The 16,265-nt window shown below is 38.7% G+C and overlaps 5 protein-coding genes and 1 long non-coding RNA gene across 7 annotated transcripts; 3 read left to right on the top strand and 3 right to left on the bottom strand.

Annotated features, from left to right (window-relative positions):
• Window positions 1–1,856: 1,856 nt before the first annotated feature.
• Window positions 1,857–4,628, bottom strand: LOC103845614 (leucine-rich repeat protein 1). The gene is made up of 6 exons (XM_009122484.3): window positions 4,208–4,628; window positions 3,231–3,302; window positions 2,862–3,005; window positions 2,624–2,695; window positions 2,450–2,521; window positions 1,857–2,281 (listed from the first exon to the last, which is right to left on the bottom strand). The coding sequence occupies exons 1-6, from the start codon at window positions 4,429–4,431 to the stop codon at window positions 2,209–2,211; spliced, it is 657 nt and encodes a 218-aa protein (XP_009120732.1). The 5' UTR covers window positions 4,432–4,628; the 3' UTR covers window positions 1,857–2,208.
• Window positions 4,629–4,869: 241 nt separating this feature from the next.
• Window positions 4,870–5,589, top strand: LOC117129261. The gene is made up of 2 exons (XR_004452917.1): window positions 4,870–5,177; window positions 5,219–5,589. It is a non-coding gene; the product is annotated as an uncharacterized LOC117129261 (long non-coding RNA).
• Window positions 5,590–5,726: 137 nt separating this feature from the next.
• Window positions 5,727–7,934, bottom strand: LOC103845615. Its single transcript, XM_009122485.3, has 3 exons — window positions 6,757–7,934; window positions 6,257–6,584; window positions 5,727–6,133 (listed from the first exon to the last, which is right to left on the bottom strand). The coding sequence occupies exons 1-3, from the start codon at window positions 7,013–7,015 to the stop codon at window positions 5,929–5,931; spliced, it is 792 nt and encodes a 263-aa protein (XP_009120733.1). The 5' UTR covers window positions 7,016–7,934; the 3' UTR covers window positions 5,727–5,928.
• A 253-nt stretch (window positions 7,935–8,187) lies between these two features.
• On the top strand, window positions 8,188–11,569 carry LOC103845616 (bifunctional aspartokinase/homoserine dehydrogenase 1). Its single transcript, XM_009122486.3, has 12 exons — window positions 8,188–8,435; window positions 8,555–8,705; window positions 8,771–8,854; window positions 8,955–9,070; window positions 9,338–9,391; window positions 9,575–9,662; window positions 9,776–9,868; window positions 10,172–10,212; window positions 10,462–10,515; window positions 10,777–10,940; window positions 11,069–11,138; window positions 11,305–11,569. Exons 1-12 carry the CDS (start codon window positions 8,340–8,342, stop codon window positions 11,428–11,430), a joined length of 1,137 nt encoding a protein of 378 aa, XP_009120734.1. The 5' UTR covers window positions 8,188–8,339; the 3' UTR covers window positions 11,431–11,569.
• LOC103845617 lies at window positions 11,425–12,811 on the bottom strand. Its single transcript, XM_009122487.3, has one exon. The coding sequence runs from the start codon at window positions 12,677–12,679 to the stop codon at window positions 11,636–11,638; it is 1,044 nt and encodes a 347-aa protein (XP_009120735.1). The 5' UTR covers window positions 12,680–12,811; the 3' UTR covers window positions 11,425–11,635.
• Window positions 12,790–15,053, top strand: LOC103845618 (F-box/WD-40 repeat-containing protein At5g21040). Of its 2 annotated transcripts, none has more exons than XM_009122488.3 (2): window positions 12,790–12,975; window positions 13,144–15,053. In XM_009122488.3, the coding sequence occupies exon 2, from the start codon at window positions 13,223–13,225 to the stop codon at window positions 14,822–14,824; it is 1,602 nt and encodes a 533-aa protein (XP_009120736.1). In that variant the 5' UTR covers window positions 12,790–12,975; window positions 13,144–13,222; the 3' UTR covers window positions 14,825–15,053. The 2 variants fall into 2 exon arrangements, with proteins under 2 accessions (XP_009120736.1, XP_009120737.1); XM_009122489.3 differs by having other exon boundaries at window positions 12,813–12,975; window positions 13,149–15,053.
• Window positions 15,054–16,265: the final 1,212 nt, after the last annotated feature.

Genomic DNA, 16,265 nt, shown 5'->3' on the forward strand with positions numbered 1-16,265 from the left:
CAATTTGTGAAATTTCTGAGAATCATCAATGCGATCAATTGTTAAGCAGTTGCTCTGGTTCAAATAATTGTATTCACTTGCTGCTTTAAGCTTCAATTTCTCTGCATATAAAATCATATACGGAATGTTCTAGCAACTTCAAGGTTCTCAGCCATGAGTACGTAAAGTTATATATATATATATATATATATATATATATATGTCTACATTTTACTTTAACAGGGACACTTCCAAACATATCATATGCACCTAAACCAATCAAATACCTGAATCAGTTCTTAGATATTTCGGTTTAAAATGTTACCTTTAAGAATTGGTGAAGCCGACGACGCGTTTTTTCATCTGCTCCATCGCAAGCGCCAAAAGCCGATCGGTGGCCGCAGCGGCTGATTACTCAGCGACACCGATCCAGCTCCAAGCCATCGTCCACTACGCGACCTTCACCATAACCCCACAACAAAACATCCACGAGATCTCGATCTCCTTCAACGTCTTGAAAGAGCTAGCTCCAGCCAACTTCCTCGTCTTCTGTATGGGAAGAGTTGAGAAGTTTCGACGGAGAAGACGAGGAAACAAAAGAGAAAAGAAAAGAAAAAAGAAAAAAAAGTCTTGTGTCTTTTTTTGCTGACACGTGGTGGAAAAACCCACTTCAAAACCGGTTCCAGAAAACCTTAGTTAAGGATCGGTAAGCCCATTTTTATCTTGTTTTGATTTAAATAAATAGACTATTTTGTTTAAAAACTCACTTAGGACCTAGCGATAAAGATGGTCTTAGCCGGTACACTTCACTACCCTACAAAAAAATATGCTTACAAGTCACTGGCCTCTAAAACTAAGCATGGCTGGTGAGTAAACCCAATTATTGGAGATATTGGGCACGTGCTTCTTTATATAAGCCACATGACTCATCGAGTGGTGTAAACAGAATCCCCAAATATAGGTTGTATTTACTATTAATGCAATTTGGTTAGGCTCAGTCAACATCGCAACTTTAAGTATGATGTATACAATTATAATGGTTTAATAAGTCGATAAAATTTATACTTCAATAAATGCAAATCAATAATCGATCTTCAGGATCACCTCAAGAGACTCGGCCAATTCCTGAATGCAGTGTGGTTCCAAGTGTTTGTTTCCAAGTTAAATTTAAATTTGTTTTATCATAGTTCAATTCATTTTTCTGATAACAAAACTTTTACTTCCTTGTCTTTTTGTTACTTATAGATTTTATAATAATCCATTGATAATTAGTAAGCATCAAGAGCCTACATTGACGTACGAAAATGCAGCCACGAAGATTAACCAGTATGCAATACGGATCAAATAATAATCATCTCAACTTACTACAGTTACAAATAATAATTTTGAATATGAACACAAAACCAAGCATAGTAGTCTAGTGGCATGGGAGCTTTGGGTTGTTAACTAACCTAGGTTCAAAGACATTCCACTATACTCCATTGTGTGGCTACATAGATATAACCAAAGGACTACAACCCATTTGAATATTCAGGGAGAGGGTCAATCCGTAAGTTACATTTTAGATTAGTTTGTATCAATTCATGGTCTTTGGAATACCCCAAATTATTATTTTTTAAACATGAACACAACCCTACTTGCGAAAAGTAATGACACAATAAAGTATACAACGCACATTTTCCATTCTGTTACTTCTTATTTTTGAAATTGTGTCCACCTCCACGTGACTAATAAAGGACTCTGTATTTTTGCAATTTATATGATTTGTCCGCAAACTAGCATGGGCCTAGATGACGAATCGCGTAGTCGACTGGACATGAGTGGTTACAAACCAAACATCAATTGTGGTGGAATCGAACTGAATGTATAATGCTAAATAAAATAAAACACCCAAACCCATAGTTTTTGTTTTAACACGACAGATCCATACAAGCAAGTGTTAATGCAGACAAGATAAAGAACTTGCTACCAATACAAATGTTACATCTCAGTGTCGCACAACGAACATTACACTACGCCAAAGGCGCATGTATATAGATTTTACAATACACACAGACAGACCTCAGTCTCAATTGAGACAGATGATTACTGATTCCAACTCTTTTTTTTTTTTCTCAACTAGGACATATATATACTTATTACATAATAGAAGTGATATTTGATAAAGTGGTGAAGTGTTCTTCCAAGGTCACCCCCTCATTTCTTGTTTTTCAGGTGTTGCCAGTTGGTTCAGTTGCAGTTGGTGTCGTAGCTTGCAAGACCGATTAGTTCCGGTCCCTCCAACCTCGAGTTGTTCTCAAAGCTGCAACAATTGTTTTTGAGTTATTAGGATCAAAATGCTCATATGCAACTTTTATCAGTTTATATAGAATATCAAAGAAGCTTTGTAATATGGGTGAGAAGATGGAAAATGGAAGAGGAAACAGTATCAAGAAACTTCTTGGGCAAGTGCAAGACAAAAGTAACTTACTTCTGCAAAGGAATGTGTGCAAAGGGTCCTTCCGTTGGGATAGTTCCACACAAATCATTGTTTGATACATCACTGATGAAATGATGACAAATCAAGAGGAATGAGTCAGTAGGTTGGAGAGACAGCAGCAGAGAGTTTAGCAAAACAAGCACAAAATGAGAAAGCTGAACTTACACAACTTTAAGGCTTGCGATTTTGGTGAGCTCTTTAGGGATTGGACCAGTCAATTTGTTGTCGTTGAGCCGTCTGCAACATTAAACAGTTCCTTAAGAGAGGCGAGGTAAGAAGAGAAAGCGTAAGAAGAGAATCAAGTAGTTTTGTGAATTATAGAGTGTAAAACAAGTTACTTTAATCAGCCCTATAATTTGCAATTTCCAAAGTGTATCTGTTTCAGGATCTTAGAACAACTTACAAAAAGACCAGAGACTTCAATTTTCCCAAAGAAGAAGGGATTTTTCCAGTAAGATTGTTGTTGTAGAGATCCAAGCTGATGAGGTTCTTCAGATTGTCAAGTTCAGAAGGTATAGTCCCTTCGATGTTGTTTTTGTACAGCTCCCTGAGTCGATCAATTATAACACAAGTAATAAAGTTAGTTTACATTGTTACAAAATCAATCTCACAGTTTCAAAAAAAAAAAAAATCAATCTCATAGTGGGTGCTTTAGCTTGCGCTTTATGGTACGTAACTTTATTTTCACTATCTAATTTTATCCTAGCTGGTAGTGGAAAAAAAAGTTAAATTTTTTATGGAAAAGTGCAAAGCCAAAAGAGTGATGACATACAAATACTGTAAATGTTCGAGCTTCCCAAGCTCAGGTGCAAGATGTCCTGAAAGGTTTGAATTGCCTAAATCCCTGCCAAAAATTAAAAAAAAAACGTTGAATCAGAGATACACTTTTAAGAGCTAAGAGATAAGGAGATGTAATCAGTTACAACGAATCCAAGATTATTCTAAAAGCGTAAGAAACTCACAGAGTAGGTACTAAAGAGTAATATAAATAAGTAACAAAGCACAGAAAAAAATCATGAAGTACAAGCAAAATTAATAGATGGAACAACTATTGGGGATTCTTTCGAGCCTTTTAAGGAATCCAATGACTAGAGAGAGAGATATACACTGTGCAGAACCTGAGAGAGCTTTAGATTTCCCCCTTTTCATAATGGAATACTGAGCTAGAAAAATTTCCTTTTTTCTTTAAAAAAAAATCGTACTCTCTGCATATGAAGCTTCGGAAAGGACAAAATCATGAACCTTAAAGTCACCCCATTTTGAAGAAGAAGTGTTTCCAAAGACAAAAGGAAGGCTGAATCATCATCAAATCAACTAAATCCACAATTCCCCACCCCCCCATTTGATTTGACAATAGTTAAAAAGAGAAAACAAACAAAAAGCCAAGCCTGGTGAACTAATCAAACCCAACTTTCTATCATACATGTTCATGAAATCTTCTTATTAGTTTTACAGAATTGCCCATAAGAAATATTGTTTGCTCTTTCTCAATTTAACAATCTCTAACAAAGTAACAACAAATCAATTATGGTCAAGCTTTATCTTTACATCTTCCCCAGTGACAAAATACAACAAAACATAACAGATTCGACTAAAGGAAAGCTTTATAGAAGCAATCCAAAATTAGAAACTAAAACCTAAAAATAGAGACTTTGTATCAACAGGAATCTACCATAGATTCTCAGACGAATCAACTTCTCAGAACAGGAACTAAAGAGAGAGAGAGAGAGAGGAGAGAGAGGATCTTACACACGAGTGACGCGGTTGTCTTGGTTACAGGTGACATGGAACCAGGTACAAGGGTTAACAAGAGTCGGATCCCAGCTCTGTAGCACATGGTCTGGATCCGATAAGCTCCGGCGAAGCGCGTAAAGAGCATCTCCTTCCGAGTTCGCCTCCACCAGGTGAATCAGAGCTAAGGTTAGGGTTAGAGAAGCCGCGAGGAGCTCCCACCGACAGTTTCGGAACGCCATGTGAGCTTATCGGAAAGGGGAATTGAGTAAAGCTAGTTTCTTTTTTATGATCGGAGAAATTAGGGTTTCGTCGCACCTCTCCCTTTTGCTCTCTCTCTCTATTTGTTGAAGTTGAAGAAAATTGATTGATTATGCGATTTGGTGTTGGGAACGACGGAGAGAAGAAAGACTTCTCTACTTCCTGTCTTTTTTGTTTCCTTTACTTTTAATATTCTTGTCTTTCTTTATTTTCTTTAATCTTTTTTTTTTATTAATCAAGCTGTTTATTTGAACACTGTCTTGTAGTGATTTGTGATAATAACACAATGCTGTCTTACCATCGATATTTAAATCTATATTTTAATGAATACTGTTGGAAAAATAATAATCAAATAAACGCACTGAAACAATTCTTCATTTGAAAAAATGTGAAACAAATAAAGAAGAGTATATTTAAATACAATTGTACTTTAAGTGGAGCTGTATTCTCCACGATATATGAGAATATGTCGAGAATATGAATTACTTTGGCTTGAACTTTAATCCATTTTTAATATTATACAATTTTTAGATAATAAACTCAGTCAATTGTATATAATAAACTTAGTTACAATTTTTAAAAAGTGATTTTTTTTTCTTCGGATTTATTTGAGTTTTAACAGTTGAGCGTTAATTTTAAGAAGAAGAAGAAAAAGGAAAAGTCTTGTGACTTTATTTTTGGGTTTAAAAGTCTTCTAGTAAATTCGTTGAGTAAAGCAGTAAAAGAGGTGTTGACAAAAAAAAAAAAAAAAAAAAAGCAGTAAAAGAGGTGTTGCGTTGGTCAAAATTGGAAACTAGAGTTCACACGGAAACAAACAGTGCTTCTCCTTTGTGCACACACACTATTCTTTGTGTATGATATTCGCTTTTTGCGTATAGTTTGGTACAAACGCTCTATCATTCATTCGATGGAATGTGAGTTCTGTGCACTAACGAACAAAAAGAGAGGAACTGAGTGCAAACTTAAGAATTAGGATTTAATCAAAGTCAATGGTATTCGATTCTTAATATGGAATCTGATCCGACCAACACATACTTAACACTTAAATGTCGGAATAATCACCAACTCCACTTCTTCCTACACTATTAAATAAAGAAAAGGAGGCTAGATGACTAAATAAATGGTAGAAATTGTCAATTCACAGAGTATCAAAACCTTCCTCCTTTTCTTCAATCGTATTTGTAGACAAAGCCGACCACTACAAGATTTTCAGAATGCAATATATTCTTAGTCTGCAACTTCGATTGGTCACACACCACTAGCATTATTATTATAGTGTAGCATACATATGGATTTGATATACTGCTTACGAAAATCACATTCACAACTAATGTTATTATGTTATAGGAATTCAACACTGGCATAAGAATTCTTCACGTGCAACAGAGTGCGTTACAACTAGTTATAGACATACAAGGTGAGAAAACATTAAGCCGCTCTACAACAAACAGACGAAACAGGAAAAACAGAAGTGGTCTCTAGAGAGTAATGATTTTCCTGTGGAGTTGATGTGCTTCATGACCATGGTGGTGGTCATGATCATGGAAGAGAAGGGTTAAAACACCTACCAGACACAGGACCGAACCAACCAGTAGTTTGTCGTATCGCTCCACCCAGTGAAACTTCAGCTGGCTTGCACCATAGAACGATAGAGCTACCAGCGATGTCATCACCAAAATGGTGCTGCCCAAAGAAAATATCAAATCATTTCAGACATACTATGTTCTTTCCCTTGTAAAACCATTTTAGAACATTGTGTTTTACTGAAGCACAAAACATGTGACAGAGCAGTAGTTTTAGTCTCACCTGATGAGCAGAACTATGATGGCGAGAATCATCATGGGCTTTGAGTTTCCAACAGCGAGGAAAACAGGGAGAGTGGTTGCACAAGGAGATAACGCGGGAACAAGGACAAGGCCAGCAACAGCCATCTTCTCCATGGGCTGGTTATGAGAATGATTGTGACCTCCTTTACCAGCCAAAAAGAGCAAGATGTAGCTTCCACCGAGAAACACAAGCAAAAGGGAAGCCAGCTTGTGAACAGTCTCTTCACCGGCAATGGTGTCAGCCATTGTGATGGCTGTAATACCAAGAAGGGCAGTGGATATGACATGCAAGACTGCTCCAAATGCAGCTGACAAAAATCAGAAAACAAAACGTATGGGTGAACATACACAGCAAAACAGAAAGCTAACGGAGTTGAACCATGCATGCCCTGTATCCCTAACGATCTCTATATCTAACTCAAATCAAACAATGCCTTAGGATTAGATATGACTCATCAAAATGCAGAAAGGGAAACGTACTGACGAAGAGGGTTCTGGAAAGCGTCCATTTCTGAGCGCGTCCGACGATGGAGAAAGGTAACCAATGCGTCGGAATGAACGAATGAAGGAGCGACACTGTCGCGATTCCGCCGATCGTCGACAGATCCTCCGCGCTGAACGTATCCATTCTGAGTCTTCTTCTTCTTCCGTCAAATTGAGGAACAGCAGCAAGATCTGACTGAGGAAGACGAAGCTCAGATAACCGTAATAACCGAAGCAGTCCGGGTAATCGGATCATTGAGGATTCGAATTATGTATCCAATCGAACCAACAGAAAAGAAAAACTCAACCGAACCGAAGTGAACCATTTCTTATGTAAAAGGCTACGCTAAGGGCCCAATACAATTATTTTTGTTTTCAGCTTATCGAGCCCAATTATAAATATCTGGCCACGTGTAAGACCACTCGCAATATTCGCCACCGTCTTCTGAAACACTGCAACAATAAATTAGTGTTCTCTGGGAAAAAAAAAAAAAAAAACAGAATCAAACCAAATTGATCTAGCCGAATTAAAACCAACCCAAACCAAACTAAAATACATGCCTAAATCATTTTATCAAAAAATTTATCAATCCAAACGGTTCAGTTTGAATCAGTTTTAAATTAAACTGAACTGAAAAATCCAAAGTGTTTTAATTATATTTACCAAATATATTAATTAAGATTTAAGATATTTACCAAATAACTATAAAAATAACTAAATGTATTTTTATACATTTTAGTTCTAAATTAATAGAAAAAAACACAACTAAAATTAAAATAAAGGAATATGAATCTCTTGTTTCTCTCGATTTTGAATGAATCCAAAGCTGATTTTCATATTAATCCTATGGTTTATGAATCTTGGCTTTTAGATCGTCTTCTCACTTCAATTTCCTTGTTTGTTTTGTACATGGACAAATACTGAAGTAATGTTGTAATAACTTCCTCTTTTATTTTGTTTTCATTATGATTATGGACTGTACTGCACAAAGAGTAATAGATTATTGTTATTGTTAAGACAAAAAAAGCTAGTTAACATAGAACAAAGAACATCTTACTTCCTTAACTCAGATTCATATAGTAGTTATATCATCGATTGTTTTACAATGAAAATCGTGTCATTCTAGTGACGGAACTAAAAAAAGAGTTCACTAGGGTCAAAAATTTATATATATATAAAATTGCCTACTTATTAGAAGGGTCAAAAATGATCGTTGTCCCGCGCAAATGTCTTTATTCGCATTTCTTTAATTAAAAACAAATGAAAAAAACAAATATTCAATCGAACCAACAAATAACTCACTCATCCGAACCGGAATAAACCACATTTAACGCTAGATTGGTGTAAGAAGCAGACGCTAAGGGCCCAATCTGATTATTAATGTTTTCGGCTTTCCAAGCCCATTATAAATATTTAACCACTTGTACACCTCTAACCTTACTCGCAATCACCATTCACCACCGTCCGTCCATATAAGCAAGAGACATAAAACGCGCGTTTCCGAAACGCTGCGACATACAATTAGCGTTCTTAGTCAGTCAAAGCGGAGGCAAAACTGTTACAGAAGACGGGAGGGAGGATGAAGAAGATCTCGGTGATTCTCATGGGATGTGGAGGCGTTGGCCGACAACTTCTTCAACACATTGTCTCTTTCCGATCGCTTCACGCCAAAATGGTATTTCTCTCTATTTCGAATGAATCCGAAGCTGACTGATGTCAATGTATGGACAAATACTGTAAGTAGTTCTGTAGTAAAAATCCCCCTTTTGTTTTGTTTTTTTTCATTTTGGACAGGGAGTTCATTTACGGGTGGTTGGAGTCAGTGACAGTAAATCCTTAGTTGTTCCAGTGGATGTGCTCAAAGAGGAGCTTGATGATGAACTCTTGTCAGTAGTTTGCCGTATCAAATCTGCTGGTTCTCCGTTAACGACGCTTGATGCTTTAGGTGAGAGTGACTCTTTCACCAATAATGGTCGGAGTGATATAATAAAAATATGTTTTCAATCACAGGAAAAGGTGAATATCGTGTGTTCAATGGTTCTGAGTCAAGAAGAGAAACGGAAGAAATTGCACAACTTCTGGGTAAATCTACAGGTCAGCGTTAGTGTTAGGCCTTTTAATATAATGCATGTAGGTTCAATACATTATTTTCGGAGTTCTTTTAAGATTAAAGTCTTTTTTTTGTTTGTTATAGGCTTAGTTGTTGTGGATTGCTCAGCGAGCAGTGAAACGGTTGAAATATTGACAAAGGCAGTTGACTTGGGTTGCTGTGCTGTCCTAGCAAATAAGAAGCCTCTTACTTCAACACTGGTAGCTTCTTTATTACTAATTTACTAGTTACCATTTCTGCATTGTTATGAATGTGGAGGCATGTGCATCAACATGTTCACCTGAGTTGTTTCTCTCCCTTTTGGTTTTGCTGTGGTGACGAATAAGTTCATCTGGAGACAGCATAGAGTCTTGAACATTTGTTGGTTGCTTCAAGCAGAAAATGATGCTTTGTTCAATCGAATTCTCCTAACTTTACAACCTAATAGTCACGTGTTACATATTTTTCTCATCTTGTCTTCTCCGTAGGAACATTATGACAAGTTGGTTTTGGATCCTCGACGTATCCGCCATGAATCCACTGTAGGTGAAACACGGCCTTTATATAGAGTTGACACTTAAAATTCATATTTTGCAGTCTTTAATAATGAAACTAGCTGTGGAAATGTACTCTTTTGTCGAATATCCAGTTTACGTCTCCACCTTATCATATGGTTGGCTGTGTAGTGTAAACCATAAAGTTCTTGCTCTCTGTTTTTAATACAGGTTGGTGCTGGGCTTCCTGTCATTGCATCCATGAACCGGATAATTTCATCAGGAGATCCTGTTCATAGTATTGTCGGTAGTTTGAGCGGTAATCACACTTCCAGATGCAATTCATTTTACTGTGATTGTGTTTTATATGTTTGTCATTGTTCTTATTCGAATTTTTTAATGAATATTTGTATCCTGCCTCATTTGTAATAGGTACCTTGGGATATGTAATGAGTGAGCTTGAAGATGGAAGGCCTCTAAGCCAAGTTGTTCGAGCTGCTAAAACGCTGGGCTACACTGAGCCAGGTTTGTTCCAGTTTCATTTAGTCATCATGGCACATACAGTATCTTGTTTTCTCTGATTGATAGTTAATGGCATTCTTTTAGCAGCACTATATTTATTAAGTAGACATCGATTTTTTTTTGCCTTTCTTTTGTGCTCCATAATCTGTTCTGTAGATTGACAATATGCTCAAACTTGCTTTGTTCTTATAATTGATTTGGTCTTGGGAGAACCTACTCCTAATAGATGAAAAGAAAAGTCACGGTTGAATACTCTAAATATGATGTTTGATTGACATGTTCTATCTATTGTTTTCTTCTTCACAGATCCACGTGACGACCTCAGTGGCATGGATGTTGCTAGAAAGGTGCGGACATATAGATATTGTGTCTCTTGTGCATTTCTACCCTTCATTGGACGAGATTGTTTTTTTCAACTAATTTTCTTGTATAGAAAAAGGCAGCCATGATTTGTGTATTGTGGTCACTAACTCACTGTGATTAAAGATACTATACAGTATACACTGTATTCACCCCCATACTTTTAATTTCCAAGCAAACTTCTTTTGTTGACGAAAGTTTTTTTAATACGAACTTATATTCATCTCAACTTATAGGCTTTGATTCTTGCTCGACTTCTTGGGAAGAGAATAATTATGGATAGCATAAAGGTAATGAACCATATTCAAATCTTTTCATTGTCAATCTTTTGAATTCCATGCTGTAATTTATGTTTGGTGAACCAACTCTTTTCAAGGCAAATTTCAGTTGAAATTGTGGCTGGAGTATTCTTCTTGTTCTCTTTTGTCTTTAACAGTGAAGTTTGAATGGAGCTTTAGAGATGCTGGTTTCAGCATTCTCCAAACATTGGTTGCGCTTTCTTGATTCCGATGGCTCCTAACAAGATTTCTTTGATCCTTTCTCTCCTGTAGATAGAGAGCTTGTACCCTGAAGAGATGGGACCTGGAGTCATGACTGTGGATGATTTCCTCCAAAATGGAATAGCAAAACTTGATCAGAACATTGAGGAGAGAGTTCAAAGAGCTTCATCAAACGGATGTGTGCTTCGTTATGTCTGTATGATTGAGGGCTCAAGGTAAATAACTTAGTAGTATCTTCCTAATTATATTGGTAAACACATGCAACTGAACTGAAGTCACCCATAGAATGCTAGCGTACAATGTCACAATCTGTCTGACTTTGAATTTCACGGTCTCGCTACAGCGTTCAAGTTGGCATTCGAGAAGTTCCAAAAGATTCACCACTGGGACGACTAAGAGGCAGTGACAATATAGTAAGTCTTTTATTAAATCTTTTCTGAAACTGCCTCACATATACACTTAGGTTTAAACGGCTTATCAGTGCCCTTCCTTGCAAATAATGACACCTCTTAAGCTCACATTATTACAATACTTCCTTCTGTCTATTGTCTCGTGATTGAATTGTTGGAAAACCTGCAGGTGGAGATACGTAGCCGTTGCTACAAGGAGCAGCCTTTGGTGATTCAAGGAGCCGGAGCCGGGAACGACACGACTGCAGCCGGTGTTCTTGCAGACATCATCGACATGCAGGATCTTTTCCCTTGAGAGAGCATGTGGTTTGGTCTTATCACAGTAATAATAAACCTTAATTTTCAAGGATTGTTTTTATTCATCATTAAAGACCATGGCCGCTCCTTACATTGCAATAAAAAGCTTCTCTTTTGTGAGTGTTTACGTTGACAAATCGAAGATGGTTTTATCTTAACATAAAAAGCTTTGACTGAAAAACAGAACAGCATTACTGAAGTGCTCAGACGGACAAAACGTTGTCGCTCGATATCTCAGTGTGATCAACCTGGTTCTTGGGATCAAGAGCCATCTCCCTAAGACGGAGAAGACTCCCAGTAGCCAAGATCGCCTTAGGGTTAATATCATGCAGTGACCTAAGATACAAACTCTGACAAGCCTTACTCGCCGCCTCGCACACTTCCCTATCTTCCCCTTTCATCCCCATCAAGCAGTGCCCCAAGATCCTCAGTATCGGCTGCACAAGCTCCCACGGCAGAGGAATCCGCCCGCTGTCTTTCTCAGACCTTCCTCCCACGGCAACACTCTCTTCCTCAGGGATCAAACCTCGTGGCTGCTCCTCCTCCTCTCTCTCTCCGTTCTGCCCCGCCCATTTCTCGCACGACTCGCAGAAGTTAAGCTTGGACTCACGCGGCATCATCGAGATCTTACCATAGTAAAGCTCCAACGCCACGCCAACGATCCGCGCGCGTCGCGTGGATCTCACGGTACCGTGCGGATCAAGCGTCGAGGAGATAACGGCTATATTAAGACACGTGGAGTTATTCTTCGCTGGACCTTTCGACTCGTGGTAAATACTAGCGTGCGAGAGATCGGGGATGTTGACGGTTACGGCCTGGCCCGCGCGCGAGGTGGTCTCGTGCGCGTAGAGAGCGAGCAGCACGGCTTCGAATCCGGCCTGAGGCTGCCGGAGAGGGACGCGGGAGAGGTAGAGTCCAGCGATCAGAGGGACAAAGCGGAGGACGAGGAGCTGGAGGGGAGGCTCCGAGGATTGGAACGTGTCGTAAAGCCAGCGGCAGAGGTTGTTGTCCCCCGCGCCTGAGTCCGGGAGCTGGAGGAGAGAGGAGATCGCGGCGGAGACGGCGTTGTCTTCGAGGAGGAGAGAGATGGTTGGAGGGATGGTGGCGGTTGTTACGATTGAGGATAAGGACTGTAACGCTGTTTGACATTTCGCATTGGTGTCTGAGTCGTTTGCCACGGGGGGTTCTGAGACGCCGGTGATCGCCGGAGGAGGTGGAGAGTCGTGGGTTGGGGATGAATCAGACATTTTTTGAGCTTTGAGGTTGAGCGAGAGGACGAGGTCGTAATATGAAAAGTTTGAAAAAATAAACGCAGCGAAAATAGGATGAGATCTTGACCGTTGAATATTTTTTTAATCCGACGGTTATAATACCACCGTCCTGAGACCATTAAACATTTTGAAAAAAAAAAGCAATATTTTCTGAGTCTTTTGCTTAGCGGTTGGTTCTCCTTCTCCAATCTTCATCTCATCAAATTCGATCTGAGAAATTAGGGCGACGTTGATTTGGGCGAAAAATCTCTTCTCTGTTACGACTATTTGAGGTGCGTAGATTATGGCTTTCTCATTGTTCGTTGCTATAAGATTTTACAAATCTCTTTCTAGGGTTTGATTGTTAATCGAATTAGGGATATTCATTTGACGTGAAATTGAGTTTCGTTTCGTTATGAATCTGTTGAATTGAATCGTTTTCTCGTTTTTTTCTCGTTAAGCTTAGCTGGATTCGTCTCTGGAGCTGTAGATTTTCAGATCCGGTTTGGGTCGTTTCTGAGACGCTGGGTTGGATTTTTCATGGAATTAGAGTGCCAAGAGAGAGCTGAAGTTGCGATTGTTGGCGAAGGTTTATCCAATCAAGGAGCTGAGTTGAGAATTGGAGATGGGTCTGTCGAGGTTCCATGTGTGAAGCTTTGTTATCAGCAAAAGAAGTCAACTTTGGTGGTGCCCAGGGACAAGGATTTGTCTACAAATACTCATCGATACACCATTATCGATTTGCCTCAGGCTTTGATATCCGAGATTCTTAACTGCCTTGACCCAAAAGAGTTGGGCCTTGTGTCCTGTGTTTCGACTTGTCTGCATAGGTTAGCTTCGGAGCATCACGCGTGGAAAGGCTTCTACTGCGAGAGATGGGGGCTCCCCGTCGTCTTAGGGGGTAAAACTTCTGAAGAGAGGTCATGGAAAGAGCTGTTTATTGAGAGGGAGTTTAGGAGCAAGACTTTTTTAGGACGTCATAGTATTGATACCCTTTATGGTCACACTGAAGCAGTTCGCACTGTGTTTCTTTTAGCTTCTGCTAAGCTCATTTTCACTTCTGGATATGACTGCGTTGTTCGGATGTGGGGAATGGAAGAAGGCTTGTCTATTGCAGCGTCTAAACCGCTTGGTTGTACTATTAGAGCAGTTGCGGCTGATACGAAGCTCTTGGTAGCTGGCGGTACTGATGGTTTTATACATTGCTGGAAAGCAGTGGATGGTCTGAGAGACTTGTTTGACCTCACGGGTTTTCAGAAAGAGAAGACGGAGTTTCGCCTTTGGGAGCATGAGGGTCCTATTACATCTCTTGCCCTGGATATGACGAGTATCTTTAGCGGTTCGTGGGACATGTCTGTTCGTATATGGGATAGATCTTCATTCAAGTGTATCAAAACGTTGAGGCATAGCGATTGGGTTTGGGGACTAGCGCCTCATGAGACAAGCATCGCGTGTGCTGCTGGTTCGGATGTGTACATTTGGGACATTAGCAGTGAGACTCCAGAGGCGATTATCCATGATGCTCATGAGGGTAACACTTACTCTCTTGCAAGAAGCCACAGTGGGGATTTCTTGTTTACTGGTGGGGAAGATGGAGGGATCAAAATGTTTGAGATCAGAAAACACGGTAATGAAACAAGCGTCCTGCTCATATCTCAATGGATGCCTCACACTGGTCCCGTCTACTCTCTTTCTTTCGAGTTCCCCTGGCTTGTATCAGCATCTGGTGACGGTAAACTCGCTCTTATCGACGTTAGGAAGTTGTTGAAGACTAACCGTCGTGGCTTACCCAAGAGGGTTTCTTCGAGAATTGTGGAACCCCCACAGAGAATGCTGCACGGGTTCGGTTCAAACCTGTTCTCTGTGGACGTGGGCTGTGACCGTATAGTTTGTGGAGGTGAAGAAGGCGTAGTTCGGATATGGAACTTCACACAAGCGTTGGAGATTGAGAGGAGAGCTCGAGCTCTGAAAGGAATGAGGCTTGAGAACAGGATGAGGCGAAGGAGGATGCAGATGGAGATGAATGCGAAGAGTGGAAGGCCTGACCAATGCTCGATTGCTGCTCATAAGAACCCTGTTAATGGAGATAGGAATCGAGCGTGGCATACAAAACGAAGAGCAAGTGGCAAGGCGAAGGCCTAAGCATATGTGATTCGTTTTCCTTCCAACACCACTCGGTGAAGCAAGTTTAAAAAAGTTGGCACATTTAGGCTTTTGAGCTAAGCAGACTTGTGTCTTATGATTGAATGCAAACTGAAAATATGCGGTTTTAGCTCTTTTTTTTTCTCAATTCCTATGTTTCGGAGAACGTTAATTTAAGAAGTTTGTTCAGGAAAATATTTTAAAAAATAAAGTTGCAAGTAAAATATCACCAAAATTCACTGATTTTCCTAATCTTAAACAAACAAGTTAATTTATACAAAAATTGATCTCAGATTTATTTTTTCTAGTAAATGGTTGTTGAAAAACGAGGAATCCATGAGTTAATTTATACAAATTCTTGTTCTCAGAATTTTGTTTTGTAGTTGGAAATTTGCCTCTGTTTACTACATATTTTTTCGCAGAATAATATAGCCTTTATTTACACTCTTAAGTCTTAAAGCATAAGAAACAGCCACACTCTTACATAAATTCATGTGTGTGGTGAAATTTGACGTTTAGGTTGGGATTAACTTTTCTTCTGCGAACAATTAATTGTTAGCACATGCGTCTATTTTCTATTTGGTGTGTTTCTTTAAAACTTGAACGCGTGGTGAAGTTTGATGTTTAGGTTGGAATTTACTTAATACTCCTGTTTACACGGTGTAGCTGACGATGAATTCATTGTTTTTCTTTTCATAATGCTTTTTCTTTTAGTTGGTCCACTATACAAAACTATCCTCGTCGTTAATGATCAAATTCACTTAAAGTTAATCGTCATTTAGTAACAAATTACTAGAAACTGAAGGAGAGTGAGGGAGAGACGGATGTACCAAAAAAGAAAGAAAATACAGGAAGGGAAATTCTCAAAAAATAAAGAAAAAGAAAGAAGAGAGGTTGTTTTTATCATTTCCTATGAATGTTTACTCTCTTTTTTTTTTAAAGGTATAGAATGGTTTACAGAATAATGAACAAATTTACCTAAAAACATTCTTTAATGTTTAATGTAAATAGTTCAGTCATTCAGAAAATAGGCTTGTATAATACCAGTAATTAGGAAAACATCAAATACGCTAAAACTTGCATTTAAAGATTAAAATATCTTATAACATAAAAGCAAAATGAAATCTCTAATATTTATTCAGTTTTACTCTCGTTTAGTATTTTATTTTAACAAAATATGCTTTTAATACTAGCGGAGCACATATGCCATCTCTCAAGGTAAAATTTCTGAGATGGAAAACTTGTTTGCTGTGAGAATTATAGTTTTTTTTAGTATTGAGTAATGCATAATAATAACACATCTCAAATTCCTTTCTTTTTTTGCAGTTGCGCCTGTAATGTATGCTCATTTGGCAGCTGCACAGATGTGCGGTGAAGTTTGAGGACAGCTCCGAGACTTCATCGAGCCATGGTGGGATCACAACATCTGAAGCAGTACCTG

Source organism: Brassica rapa, chromosome A10, assembly GCF_000309985.2.
Source record: "Brassica rapa cultivar Chiifu-401-42 chromosome A10, CAAS_Brap_v3.01, whole genome shotgun sequence".
Classification (NCBI taxonomy): domain Eukaryota; kingdom Viridiplantae; phylum Streptophyta; class Magnoliopsida; order Brassicales; family Brassicaceae; genus Brassica; species Brassica rapa.